Source organism: Ammodytes marinus (assembly GCF_949987685.1).
Source record: "Ammodytes marinus genome assembly, chromosome: 6".
NCBI lineage: Eukaryota > Metazoa > Chordata > Actinopteri > Uranoscopiformes > Ammodytidae > Ammodytes > Ammodytes marinus.
The window spans coordinates 1,012,088-1,027,087 of record NC_137235.1 but is presented as its reverse complement, the minus strand read 5'-3'; the positions used below and the strand labels follow the sequence as shown (position 1 = coordinate 1,027,087).

The 15,000-nt window shown below is 39.5% G+C and overlaps 3 protein-coding genes across 3 annotated transcripts in view; 1 reads left to right on the top strand and 2 right to left on the bottom strand.

Annotated features, from left to right (window-relative positions):
• Window positions 1-1,520, top strand: part of LOC307252228 (dynein regulatory complex subunit 4-like) — a 9,013-nt gene extending 7,493 nt beyond the window's left edge. The window contains exons 11-12 of the mRNA XM_080029850.1: window positions 225-290; window positions 1,281-1,520. Coding sequence (XP_079885976.1) covers window positions 225-290; window positions 1,281-1,394 — 180 coding nt within the window. The 3' untranslated portion in view covers window positions 1,395-1,520. The remainder of the gene's footprint in view (window positions 1-224; window positions 291-1,280) is intronic.
• A 3,321-nt stretch (window positions 1,521-4,841) lies between these two features.
• The window catches only part of kif16ba (kinesin family member 16Ba), a gene marked incomplete at its 3' end in the record, with an annotated part of 34,666 nt that continues 24,507 nt past the window's right edge, over window positions 4,842-15,000 (bottom strand). The window contains exons 24-32 of the mRNA XM_080029849.1: window positions 14,440-14,741; window positions 13,939-14,063; window positions 12,704-12,809; window positions 11,994-12,038; window positions 11,507-11,554; window positions 6,607-6,729; window positions 6,067-6,156; window positions 5,542-5,625; window positions 4,842-4,997 (exon numbers count right to left, since the gene is read on the bottom strand). Of these exons, the coding sequence (XP_079885975.1) occupies window positions 4,842-4,997; window positions 5,542-5,625; window positions 6,067-6,156; window positions 6,607-6,729; window positions 11,507-11,554; window positions 11,994-12,038; window positions 12,704-12,809; window positions 13,939-14,063; window positions 14,440-14,741 (1,079 nt within the window). The remainder of the gene's footprint in view (window positions 4,998-5,541; window positions 5,626-6,066; window positions 6,157-6,606; window positions 6,730-11,506; window positions 11,555-11,993; window positions 12,039-12,703; window positions 12,810-13,938; window positions 14,064-14,439; window positions 14,742-15,000) is intronic.
• Window positions 8,541-10,265, bottom strand: LOC307252205 (uncharacterized protein; the record flags this gene model as incomplete). Its single annotated transcript, XM_080029827.1, has 1 exon — window positions 8,541-10,265. One exon carries the CDS (start codon window positions 10,263-10,265, stop codon window positions 8,541-8,543), a length of 1,725 nt encoding a protein of 574 aa, XP_079885953.1.

Genomic DNA, 15,000 nt, shown 5'->3' with positions numbered 1-15,000 from the left:
GTGAGTGAGTGAGTGAGTGAGTGGGTGGGTGTGTGTGTGTGAAAATATCAGTGAATATCTCCTCACGATCCACTACCAGTGTTAATACTCAGCCTAGGCTCTGTAAACTGGCATGTTGCTAGTTAAGGGTGGACCCCCTTTGTTAACATACCAGTTCACAGAGCCTAGGCTGTGGATTTGATCTTCAAGAATAAATATCTAAGTGTTTTTCTTTCTGCTTGTAGGATTTGTTGGAGTCTAAAGACGTGGCCATCGGAGCCTTACAAAGTGACCTGGATCGAGACTGTAAGGTCAGTACTCTGTTAAAGGTGCAGTGTGTAATATGACATCATCAAGAAAGTTCTACAAAGTTCTAGAATGCAACGCTCCCTGGGTAACCCCACCCCTTTAGAATAATAACAGAAGCTACAGTGGCCTTCAAGGACAAGAACAATTCTAAATGTTAAACAATGCACCTGATGACATTCCAACTATGACACTTTAAAGATGGCGGCACTAGGCCTTGGTCCAAAATATGCAGAAATATGGACATATATGAGACCCTTTCTAAGGGAAAAAATAATAATTAAAAAAAAAATGTCAGCTATTATGCACTAAATTAAATGTATTTATGGATATTATAATTACTTTCTACAAAATCTGCTAGGAAATAAAACCCAAAATTCTACACACTGCAGGTTTAAAGTAGCTACTAGATGTTGTTGATTTCTAGCGCCTCCTTTGGACCAAAGCAGAAGTGTTTTTATGACACCAGTGCATTAAAAATAATTATATATCTGGGGCGCTCCGGTGGTGTAGTGGATAGAGCGCGTACCATATTGGCTCTGGCCGGCCTTCGTTGCAGTGGTCGTGGGTTCAAATCCGACCCGTGGACCTTTACTGCAGGTCATCCCCCCTCTCTCTCTCTCTCTCTCTCTCTGTCTCTCTCTCTCTCTCTCCCTCTCTCTCTCTCTCTCTCTCTCTCTCTCTCTCTCTCTGTCTCTCTCTCTCTCTCTGTCTTCCCATTTCAACTCTGTACTATCAAATAAAGCTTGAAAATGAAGAAAAAAATATAAAAAAAACACTGCATTCTTTTCTACGGAGCCCCTCTGGTGACAACTTTTCTTTTTTTATTTACTATTTTTAAAATAATTTTTCCTTTTTGTTTATTAAAAAGTAAGTGTAAAATGTATTGACTAACCTCTGTGTCTGTGTGTCTGTCTGTCTGTGTGTCTGTCTGTCTATGTCTGTGTGTGTGTGTCTGTCTGTCTGTCTGTCTGTCTGTCTGTCTGTCTTTACAGGAATACGACGTCCTGTTGAAGAGCAGTGAGGAGAAGTTAAAGACTCTGGGTGTTTCTCTGTTCAACTTTCCCTTCAAACCCTCAGAGCAGATGCTGGGTGGACCCATTCACTGAAGTGTGTGTGTGTGTGTGTGTCTGTCTGTCTATCTATCTATCTATCTATCTGTCTGTCTCTCTGTCTGTCTGTCTATCTATCTATCTATCTATCTATCTATCTATCTATCTATCTATCTGTCTGTCTCTCTGTCTGTCTGTGTATCTATCTCTCTGTATCTCTATCTATCCGTCCGTCTATCTTTGGACTCACTCACTGAACTACACATTCAAACATCGAAATTAGTCCATTGACCAGATTTAAGACTTCACAAAAGCGGTAGTGTTTTTACCACGCCAGCTATAGTTCCTGGGTGAGCGTATACCCATGACAAAGGCATTAAGAAAAACTATATAAAAATAGCATTCTTTCTTTGCACTGATGGTCTCGTTTGCTGTTACATGTCATTCATGATCATCAGAGGAAAAATTTGACTGTTTCAGAAATATTTGAAAGTTCCTCGTAGATACTTTAAGGGAAATGTTGTAATCTGGCCGATGGGCTAAAACACAAACTGCTCTACCTCTGTGTGTCTCTATCGTCTCCTAAAGAAATGTTGTCCTGTGAAATAATGAATGTTGATTCAATATAAATCTATTTTCTCTATCTGTTTTTTAACCGTCTGACTGATGTGTGAATCATGTTGTCCTTCTTAAATCTTCTGTCAAACCTGGGATTCAAATAATAAGAATAAATACATTTTGCAACCTCTGAGATTATGTGATCATGCTTTTGAACTCATGCATGTCATTCCCCTCTCTGACACATTTCATCTCTGTCTCTACACACTGTATAATAAAGCATGGAACAATGGCCCAAAAATAACACAAAATGCAATATTAAATATTAAATAAAGAGTCGACACAGTTTGGGTCATGTGGTTCATTCCCTTTACTGACAGTCAATGTCAATAGTTTACATTTTGCATACGAGCGAATGGAATAGAAAAACCTTTGCACATCAACATCATTTACAGGCTATTTACAGACAGAGAGACAGACAGACTGACACACACACACACAGGCAGACAGACACACAGATAGACAGACACACACACACACACAGTGTCTTGCGCACACACACGCACTAAGTCTCTTGGACACTCGCACACACACACACACACACATTCAGACACACAAAGTCTCCCGCACACTTGCACGCATACACACACAGACACACACACAACCACACAGATGCAGAACCACACACACACAATATGGCTTGTGAAAGAAAGAAAAAAGCTGTAAAGTCAAATAAACCTCGGAGCAGCGACCCATTTCCTGAAGAAACCCTGGAAGACTAGAGAATTCGTCAAAATATTCCACAAAAAGTTAAAATTAAATAATTCCTCGTTTCATTTCTAAACTACAGACAGTGCCAGAGTCACGACAGTCACACCAGAAAAAAAGGCAAAATTTCGACTTTTCTGTATATTTTTTGGCCTTCAAACTTACTGTACGTTATGTAAAATTTGCTTTTTGCCCAATCAGATCGCATGATGGACAATGCATGCATAAGAGAGATAAGTGTTAGTGTTAACAGTTCGACATTGCTGTGTGTGTTTTTAATATTAATTCATACCCGCTTAAGAAAAACAGTAACATCAAATCCTTCTTCACATAAACTGAAAATTACCATTTTTTTTATGAATAATGAAAAATTTTAAATAATTATTTTATATATATATGTAGCTCTGGAAAAAATGAAGAGACCACTCCAAATGTTCAGTGTCTCTCGTTTTTCTATTTAGAGGCATATGTTTGAGTAGAATGAACATTTTGGTTTTATAATATAAACTACTGACAACATTTTTCACCAAATTCCCCTCCAGAAATATTGTCATTAAGAGCATTTCCATTAAGTAATGTAGAGATGAAGATTTAAGAAAAATCCAGACTGGTCTCTTCATTTTTTCCAGAGCTGTATATATATATTCCATAGTTGCCCGTATTACGCCCTCGTAAAGAAAAGAAATGCCCAACATTATTAACACGGAGTCGAAGCTAATAAACGTATTAAAATGCTTCGTGTTGTACAAAAGATCTTCTGTTAGCTGATCAGGGAATCCAACCCCCCGACAATGACAATGTTCAAGTTTTTATTTTACTTCTACATTTCCCATAAATATCATAATATCATAGCTGCATGTGAGTATATTTATTATAGCTGTTTATTGGCACAATCTGTGGAATGGCCTTCGTGTTCAATAAAGTTTTGTGGAGATGTCGTCAGAAAAAAAAAAAAAACACGTTTTGTAAAAAAAAACAAAAAAACGGTGAAAGACGGTGAAAACCTGTTATATATTTTTCCTATTATGTACAAATGAGACTCTTTAAAACAGAGTGGTGAGAGTTTATTCATAGCAGCTTTTTAACGGCTTGGTACCCCAACGAAAAAAATAGTCACTTATTTTAGGACCCTTTCCAATTTTCGATAGTGGGAAACACAAATAAATTCATGCCGAACCGAACTCTAGTGCTATATTGAAACTGGGCTTAAAATTTGAGCAGCAACGAAAACAATTCAAGTCTATGTGTCTATGACCTTCTGAGAAAAGGCACCAAGCTATTTGAATATTTTGGTTTTCCAAAAATTTCCAGCAAAAAGTCCCATTCAAATTATTCAGCCATTTTTGAACGCATGTAAAATTGAGATTATCAATATTATTATTGTTATTTTCAATGGAAGCGGATGGGACGGAATGTTCGCGGTGGCCCCAACAGTTACTGTGTAGAATTTGCGAAACAATAAACCAAAAATGCACTTTTCAACCAGCTCTCAATCGCACAAATATAACCCGACCTGGATCATTCTAGCATCAAAATGTAGGTGATATTCTGCCGGTCGCATAGGTGTGTTAGGGCAGTTGCTCACCGGGGCGCGACGCGAATAAACGGCACGAAAAAGCGAATAATCTGGAATGTGAATTTTGTCGCGTCTCACTAGCGGAAGTGACGTCCTAGGAAAAATCTAACTCAGTTCGAAAAAAATAAAAGCCGCAAATTCGCGAAGTGAAATTATCGCGCTGATGTGGAAGCTCGTATTGACTCTGTATACGATCGGTAATTATTGATAAAGCGCAAATTAATCGCACAAATAAAACGCGCCCGGTGTGCAAAGGCCTTCACTACCAAAACCAGACAGACCTACATTGGGAGCTAGGAGGTTCCACGCGAAAATGTGTCTGACCAACTGGCAACTAAGTTCTAGTACAATAAACACTTGCACTTTATCCCCCAATGCCCATACTGTAGATCTCTACGCAATACAGCAAAGTGCAATTTAAGTCCATCAAGCCCCATGTTCTCGAGGTTTAAATGTTGGGTTGTCTGGTTGTGTTTGTGCCTGTATGTTAAGAAAGCAATGATGCACTGTGCCCAAGACAAATTTCTTGAACCTTGAACCTTGAGCATAGACTTCGATGGGCCAGTTTTTTGATGTGTTTTTAGTGGGGTTTTTTTCTAGTGCTAGCCCGTGCCGTGGCTGCTGTATTCGAAAACGCCCTTCTTGAAGAACGGACAGAATTGACAGACGGCGTGTTTGGAGAGATGGAAGTCTGCGTCTGCTCGGAGCGGAGAGCTGGAAGATGACGTCATCACTCGAAATACGTTCCTAAGGTAACGCTGAAAAAAAAAAAAAAAGTTACTTCAAGCAGAATTCACAAAATTCACAAAAACACTGAAATAAATAATAAATAAATAAAAACGGTTGCAAAAGGACTATTTAAACTGAATAAAATATTACAATTTGATTTAAAATCGAGCAAAGATTTGTATAATTTGAAATAAAGGGGCAGTCAGTGATTCTGGAGAACATCATTGTTTTGTCATAATCAAGTGAATATCTCCTCATGATCTGCTACCTGTCTGTACTGTGTGTGCGCTGAAAAATATATCTTGTGTTAACACACAGCTTAGGCTCTGTAAATGGACATGTTGCTAGCCTTTGTTTACATACAAGTTTACAGAGCCTAGGCTGTGTATTAACACCATTTTTTCATGAGGAGATATTCACTGATATTGACCAAAAGTGATTTTGACAACAGGCGTTCTCCAGAATCCCTGACTCCACCTTTAAAACATTTCTAACACAGTATCAATGGGTCATGACATTTCATTCCTATAAGCAAAAATAAAAGTGTTTTGTTTTAAAATTTTAAATGTTTACCTCCAACTGATTCCTGCGCTCGGCAATTATCCGTTCGTCTCTGTTTCCAAACAACTTCTTAGGAGGGAATTCAAGACCCGCCAGCTAGAAATAATGATTATACATTTTATTTGAGAGGACACATAGGGGAGAAAAGACATATTCTTGTATGTTTTTAACTTTGTCGTTTTTTTAAATTTTCGTTCTTGTCACTTTTTTTCCACTTTATTTATGAGGGCCATTTAATTCACTAAACAAGACTTTATAATACATACATTTTCCTGGAATCAAATCATCACAATTATGGACAAATACTGGAAGTTTTCACAGTTTTTTAGCCAAATCTAGTCTTAAAAGAGAGAGAGAGAGAGAAAGAGAGAGAGGGGGGGAAAGAGAGAGGGGGGGAGAGGGAGAGAGAGAAAGAGAGAGAGGGGGGAGAGGGGGAGGGAGAGAGAGAGAGAGAGAGAGAGAGAGAGAGAGAGAGAAAGAGAGAGAGGGGGGAGAGGGGGAGGGAGAGAGAGAGAGAGAGAGACCAAACCGTCTCACCTCGGGGTATTTCAGTTTGAGGCTCTTGTGCATTTCTCTGAAGCGACTGTAACGTCTGAACACCGTCCAGGTCTCCTCCATCACACAGATCTGTTTAGAAAAATATATTTGATGTTTCAGTGTGTGTTCATTCTAGCGCCCCTCTTTGGACAAAAGTGGCAGTGTTTTTACCACGCCAGCTGCTGTTCCTGGGTGATCGTATACCCATGGCAAAGGCATTAAGAAAAACGATATCTAAATAGCATTCTTTGCACTGATGGTCTCGTTTGCTGTTACATGTAATTTAATTTACTTTAATGTGGATTTCCTAATAAAAATAAATAGATAATTAAAAAAAAAAAATTAACAGGTTAAAACTCACCTGCTAATAAAGCATGGAACATTACCCAAGTAAATATTTAAAAAAAATATTGGACATATGAATACTTGTCTTTTGTATTGTATTGTGTTTGTTTTTTGTGTGTGTATGTTTTTTTTTCATAAATAAAGAACTAAAAAAATAAAATAAAATAAAAAATTAATAATGGGTGGCTAACTCACCTTGACTTCAAACTCAAAGTGCTCGTCCTTGCCCTGCCCGCGGAGCACGTAACGTGGAATGCTGATTTTAACGTGTTCCGGAACACCGTCACAGCTGGACGTTAGGGAACGAGAGACCAGGTGCTGTAGAAGGAATTAAACAAGAGAAAGAAAGGAAATACACAAACAGACAGACAGACACACATAGACAGACAGACAGACAGACAGACAGTCAGTCAGACAGACACACAGTCAGACAGACAGAAACACAGTCAGACAGACAGACACACACACAGTCAGACAGACAGACAGACACAGTCAGACAGACAGACACAGACAGACAGATAGACACACACACACACACACACACACAGGAGATACAAGGAAAGAGGTGGAGAAAGAAAAAGTACAATAATTGATTTGAATTAATTTATTCATTAAAGGTGCAGTCAGTGATTCTGGAGAACGCTTGTTGTCAAAAATCACTTCTTGTCAAAAATCAGTGAATATCTCCTCATGATCCGCTACCTGTCTGTACTGTGTGTGCGTTGGAAATAAAATCCACTGTTAATACACAGCTTAGGCTCTGTAAACGGGTATGTAATCAAAGTGGGCCTATTGTAGCTAGCAGGATTTACAGAGTTTAGGATGTGTATTATTATTTTTTTTTTTTTAAATCATTGCACACACAGTACAGACAGGTAGTGGATCATGAGGAGATATTCACTGATTTTGGACAAAAAGTGATTTTGACAACAAGCGTTCTCCAGAATCACTGACTACACCTTTAACTTAACTTACAATTCAGAATGATTTGATAGATTGCCAAAGAAAATCAGACGAAATTAATCATACAAAATTAAATCTTTATTATAACAATTAACATGTTCAATAAAGGCACATTTACAATATAATCACTTTCAAATACATAATAATCACATTTTATTTTGAAATCTGAAATCTCTTCACATTATGACAAATATTCCCATTTTTCTTCAAGTCGTCAAAATCACAAGATTGTTTTTTATTAAAGTGCAGCTGCAAATTTTTGGACCAAACTGTGCAATTAAGTGACAATTAACAATTTCCCTTTTAATCAAATTACATCAAAAACATCAAAGAATGAATCAACAATAGTGAACATTGCTAAAATAAAGACAAATCAGAAAAATTCAAAAAAGATTATAACTTCAAAGTTTTTCTTCAATAATTATGATTATTATTATATTAGAAATTACAGCAGTTCATAAATGTCAACACTCAAAGGACCATATTTAGGACTTTATTGCAAAATGGCCAAACAACCCAATCACATTTGATTAACAGACATTTCTAAAATGTTTAAAAAAAAAATTAAAACAATTTCAGATGTGAACATTTTAGGCATTTGACACCTTTTTATCCCTGAACTCCTAAAATCAATAATCCTAATCAGAATTGAATCTCTCCTAGACACAGGTACAGGTACATCTAAATAAATACTTATATCATCGAAAGTACATTTTTCATTATTACACATAAAGGGAAGTATTTCAAGGATTTGTTTTAATTTTGATGATTACGTCATACAGTTCATGGAAATCCAAAAATCCAGTATCTCAAAAATTTTTTATTGGTTTTACATATTATAATATTTTGAATTGCTTGATTTCTAGTATCAAAATATGAAAGGTGTTAATTTGTAATGTGTAATGAATCTAGAAACAAAATTCCCTTTTTGAATTAAAGTACCCAAAATAAAGATATCTTCCATGATTTTACATTTTTTGAGATGTGCAAACACTCACCGGCCACTTTATTAGGTACACCAGTTCAATGTCTTGTTAACACATATAACCAATCAGCCAATCACATGGCAGCAACTCAATGTGTACCTAATAAAGTGGCCGGTGAGTGTACACTACATTGCATTATCTATCTAATTCAAGTGATCAATCCCATATCTGTGTTTTAACTCAAATACAGAGATGATTTATCGCGATCATTGCCTCCGAGGTGCAACCGAAAGACAACTTCCAGGAATCGCACCGGCTACTGTAAAACGAGGGCAAGTCAGTGGACCGTCGAGTGGGCTGTTTTTTTTGGGATGTAAAAGCGATATCTAGCACCAACCAATCTTCGCTTTGCTTCACGAGGACGCATTTCACGTCCGTGCGCTTTCGGAGTTCGAGCCCTTGAAACTGGGGTTGAGCAGGGACCTGAGTGGAGCCCCTAGGCACTGGATGAAAGACCCCATCCTCCCGCAAGAGAGCCACGTGAGTGTCCGTGAGTAGGAACTGGAAAAGTGTGTCTTGATGCACACGCGTAGGGTTCATAACCTTCACACTGGTGTACAGAAGAGGACAGATATTTGCTAAGGAAGGTTTGCCCGGACTTTCCATGTTACCGTGGATGATGTAGAGCAGATCAGCAAGAACTCGCTTAAATCTCGAGGTAAATTTGACGCCGCTATCTAGCACAATATCAGGAACTCTCGACTGCCAATCAAGCGAGAGGTCCATGAGGTCCCCACACAGCAAAGGGTGATCTTTAGCACCTTCTGAGAACTTTTCAGGAGATAGGACCTTCAGTAAGACCTTGCAGAACTCCTGGGTGAGATCTTTGCTGTGGGTAAAAACGGCCAAAACGGAGTCTTCCTTTGAGCTGATGAGGCGGACGTGCTGCCCTGCCAAGCTTACCTGCACCTCCTTAATTTCATCGAGATTCAACTGGTGCAACACAGCTAAAGGCTCGTCTGAATGCGTTTTAGTCGTCAGAACTACTATGTCGTTTTCAGACAACAGCAAGCAACCAGGCTTTGGTATAGGCTGCATTCTGTTGGCGGTTTTAATCCAGAAAATACTCGAAATTTTGCAGATTTTTTTCACTCGCGGACAAAGAGATTCCGTTTTTTCTAGGATCTTCTCTGACGGAAGTGACTGTAGCTCGGACAAGGCAAGTGGCAGATGGACCAACCTTTGATTAAACACTTCAGGAGACTTGTCTTTAAGAGATGACACTGAGCCTCTGGGACATCCAGTGATTCCAGGGATAGCAGAGATGTCGAAAGTCTTTTTAGGCCTAAGGGCGCGATCCCGGTCACTCGAAAGCTCAACTGACCTGACATGGTTTTCTGCCTGTTTTGGCTGCAATTGATGAATTAATGGCAGCTCCTTGGACATCATGGTGACATACTGAGAGAGAACAACCTTCACATCATCAACACCGACATTTTGAATTATATCACGTGTGTCTTGAAGCCTTCTACCGGCATCTTTGTAAACTCCGGACAACTTTCCGGCAAAATACCCCAAAGCATTGCCACCGTTTGCATCCACTTTCTCTGCTTCTATCTCTGCTATCTCTTTTATTTGACCATAGACAGATTCAGTCAACTTCTGCAAGGAATTGATGTAACCAAAGACCCCTGTTGTCTGTTGTGGCTTTTGAGTGGATTGAACTTCGGGAATTTTTGCTGCATCTTCAGATTTATTTTTGAGTTCGACTTTTTCTGTGGAATCAGGACTAGAGCGACCATTTTCTAGCAACTCCTTCTTCTTTCTAGCTTCGATCTTTTTGTCATCATCTTGGTTGGGAATGCAGCTAGCCGAGTCGTTCTTTGTTTTATCGGCGCTATTCTCATTCTCATCCGATATGATGTTGGGACGAAACCGGGTTTGTTCAATGCACGAACGGCCCATTTCACAATCATTTCGCACCGCTTCTCCAGAAGGGGTATTCTCTCCTCTTTGCCACGGATTGCTTTTATCAACAACATCTATGTAGGGCACTTCCCTTTCAATAAAGAATTCAGCTGTGGATAGTGATACTACTTTTTCTTCTTCTTCTTCTTCTTCTTGAGGTCTAAAAAGAAGTTTAGGAGGGGAGTTTATTTCGTCGATATCCGTGAATGCCGAGAAGCTAGATCCAGAACCGCAGACTCTCTGTGTACGAAAAGGGAGGGGCAGTCCGTGACTACAATCACCAAGAAGGAACGTGAAGAAGAACTCTTTGAAATTAAACTGAATTGAAGTCCTTAATCCCATAGAGAATTACAGTTTACGCCATCACCAGGTGCAGAGGTCAGATGTGAGTTTTTGTAAGTGATTAGAAAATTAACAGTGTGAACAGGTTTAGTCATGCAAATTAGGATGGAGAAGTGTACAAACAAATACTCAAATAAAATACTTAAAACATTTTATATTTCCACAGACTCATTTATGTATGTTATGTTGTATGATTGTCTATACAAAAAAACAAAAAATTGCAAGTCATAATTTTTTTTCATATTTCCTTAAAAACATGGGCAACGCGGCACTTGCAAATAGTCAGTTTTATTATACTCGTCTTAGGGCATAGATGGACGGTCTTTATAGAACTCCTAAACCCATATTCCAACTTATTTGATAGAGAAAAAGGAATCTGAAGATATTATATGTATAAAAAGGTATTCTGTAAATAGCATTTTACCCATGTTTGCTTTATCGTTGTTTAAAAAGGTGCAGTGTGTCATATCAGAGTATTTAGGGTCATCTAGTGGTGAGATTTTAGATGTCAACGCTCCCTTGCTAACCCCTCCTGTTCAGATAATTTCCAGAAGCTACGGTGGCCTTCAAGGACAAGAAGCTAGTTACTAAAGATGGCTTCATCCACCACTGCCTCAAGTCTTTCCACAATATCAAGTGATGAGGTGAAGATGAATTTAGTTATTTATTCTATAGTACTTCTTCTTCTTGGTCTTCCAACAGGTGCATTTCCCCAGGACGCCCACTATATATTAAAAACTTGTAAGGCCGTTAAGTTTGTCCGTTCTGTGCTACTGTAGAAACATGGCGGTGCTAGAAACATAACCCTTGTCATTGTAATAGTGGTGAAGATTTTTTTAATGATTGATTTTTAAATTGTCATAATCCCAAAACCAAAATAAAGTCCTTGGTCTCACCTCATATTTATGCCTCCTTGGATTAATGTTTTGCTGCTTTTCCTCATCCTAAAAAAAGAAAGAAAAAAAAAGAAAATAATAATATTCGATTGGAATCTCTATCGAAATATACCGTATATTCTTAAAGGTTCTACCAGGAACTTTTAAATATTTCTGAAACAGTAAAAATGTTCCTCTGATGATCATAAATTACATGTAACAGCAAACAAGACCATCAGTGTAAAAGAATGCTATTTTTATATCGTTTTTCTTAATGCCTTTGTCATGGGTATACGCTCACCCAGGAACAACAGCTGGCGTAGTAAAAACACTACCGCTTTTGTCCAAAGGGGGGCGCTAGAATTAACACACACTAGAAAGTTCCTCGGAGCAACTTTAAAGTAGGAAATACAAACACACACACACACACACACACACACACACACACACACACACACACACACACATTTAAATTAAATAAAGACAAGCAGATGGATTGGTGTCTTACCTCGTCTGTCAACCTGACTGAGCTACAGTCGCTGACCTCCTCCTCCTGCAGAGACAGAGAGATACAGATCAGTTCTACACACAGAAATATATATTTTTCTAACTCATGGATTTATTTTTTACATTTACAGGGTTCTTCCTGTATAGAGAATTTGTAGACGGCTGCTTTGTATTTCTCAGTATGGCAGCGTATACAAAAAAAACTGGTGTCGCCCCCCCCCCCCCCCCCAACCCCCCAACCCCCCTCCCCCCTGACACTGGTGCAGGAGCTCAGAAAAATCCCAAGAAGAGCCCAAGAAATATTTCAGTTGTTGATTCTACTGTTAAGAAAAAACCTGGACGTTACAGCAGAAGGTATAAAATCCATGAGCCATCACTGAAGGCTTTACCTCATGTAGATGCACCGACAGTGTTGTTGTAATTACTCAGAATTTCAGATAAAAGTTACTCACTATAGCTTTAAAGTAAAGTGGATAAACGATAAACTCAATAAGGTAACACACTAAACTAGGTATAAGTATCTCATACAAACCCACTTCAGAAAAACACTGAACTAACCCTTTAATTAACAGGTTAAAGAGAGAGAGAGAGAGAGAGAGAGAGAGAGAGAGAGAGAGAGAGAGAGAGAGAGAGAGAGAGAGGAGAGAGAGAAGAGAGAGAGAGAGAGAGAGAGAGAGAGAGAGTGTGTGTGTGTATGTGTTCAGTTCTTACCCGCAGTGATTCAGAGGACAGAGAGAGGTCCATGTTGCTTCCTCTGTTCTCGAGGTTCATCTTACGAAGTCGCCGCTGCACCTCCTCCTCTATGTACGCGTTAATCCTGATGGATAATAAAAACAGAATCAGTGTGTGTGTGTGTGTGTGGTTGTTAGTGTGTGTGTGTGTGTGTGTGTGTGTGTGTGTGTGTGTGTGTGTGTGTGTGTGTGTGTGTGTGTTATTAAAACAAATCTTTACTTAGTTTCAAAAGACAATACAGATGATTATGGTGAGCAGAGAGAAGACCATAGCATCCTGCTCAGAGCAATGCCAGAGTCTAGACTGAGTTGTACACACAAAATGAGCTGTTTTATCTAACCTTTATTCATACAGGTAAATCCCATTGAGACCGAAGACTCTTTTTCAAGGGAGACCTGTTTTCCTTTCCCACGTTACCATTCACACACACATTCATACACCGATAGCAGCAGGCTAACTATCGACATTCACACGAGGCAAGGTGGGTGAAGTGTCTTGCCCAAGGACACAACAACCATGACACAGGTGGCAGGGCGGGGGATCGAACCTCCAACCCTTTGATCATCGGCCGACCCGCTCTACCAACTGAGACACAGTCACAGAAAGGTTGACATGGTCAGACAGGTAGAATGACAATGGAACAATCAAGTTTGGCTCTTGATGACTTCAGTGCTAAATGGAGTCTTGGAGTTTCCAGGTTGGGTCACACATAGGGTGTCAGCTCCAATCAGACTGATTTAATTACAATAGAAAGTCCAGACAGGAAACATCAGTGGTTAAGATGAGAGGGAATACACTTCATACAATGATCAAATAATGAATGTAGAGACAAGAGTAGAAGTAAACTAATCAATATGAAATTGGCTTCCACAGTGTGTGTGTGTGTGTGTGTGAGAGAGTGAGTGTGTGTGTGTGTGTGTGTGTGTGAGTGTGTGTGTGTGTGAGTGCGTGCATGTGTGTATAAGAGTGAGTGAGTGAGATAGTGCGAGAGAGAGAGAGAGAGAGTGGGTAAGTCGTGTGTGCGTTTGTCTGTGCGTGCATGTGTGTGTGCGTGCTTGTGTGCATTTGTGTGTGTGTGTCTGTGTGTGTGTGTGTGTGTGTGTGTGTTTAAGTGAGCGTGCCTGTGTGTGCGTGTGTGCTCTGACCTCTCCTGTGTGTGTGTGTGTGTGTGTGTGTGTGTGTGTGTGTGTGTGTGTGTGTGTGTGTGTGTGTACCTGTGGTCTGAGAGCGGCAGTGTGTTCAGACTCTGCATGTGGCTGACGGGTGAATTCTCCTCGTTGCTGATGGAGAGACTTCTGTCGTTCTCTTCTTCTCCTCCGCTCATCCCCTGCTTCAACTCCTGGAATAGAATAAAATAATAATATTAAAAATAAATAAATAAGACAACATCAAATTGATACTGAATACACACACACACTCTCTCTCTCAGTCTCTCTCTTTCACACACACTCACACTCACTTTCTCTCACACAAAAACACACACACACACACACTCTCTTTCACTCTCACACACACACTCACACACCCACCCACTCTCTTTCACTCTCTCACACACCCACCCACTCTCTTTCACTCTCTCACACACACACACTCACACACACACACACAATCACACACTCTCTCTTTCACTCTCACACACACACACTCTCTCTTTCACTCTCTCTCACACACACACACACACACACACACACTCACACACACACACACACACACACCTTTTCCTCCTGGCGTGTGACGTTGGCTGTGACCTCATACATCTCCTGAAGCTGCTCAGAGCTGCTCAGATGTTCCTTCAGTTTCTCCTGCTTCTCCTGCAGTTCCTTCTCCACCTGACAGAGGGCGCTGTCCATGTCCAGAGCCAATGCACTGGTTACATGGTGACCCAATGCACTGTTTACATGGTGACCCAATGCACTGGTTACATGGTGACCCAATGCACTGTTTACATGGTGACCCAATGCACTGGTACTGAGAACATGGTTACTGGATCCCAGACCATTGCTACTACCGACCAGGGCTGTAGAAAGAAAAAAAAACCATACTATTAGCTCTTTGCATTGTGGTATTTCTTGTGATAAAAGGTATTTCGAGATACATTTAGCTTCTGGTAAAATATTGCATCTTCCCTTTATCGGGAAATGTCTCATATTTTGATTAATTTTGAAAAAGTTTGAACAAAAACATGATTTGATGATTAGTCGACTATATGCAAGATTTGAGATTTTTCAGATTCGACTAGGTAAATTAATTTTTTTTTTTTTTTTTAAGATTTTTTT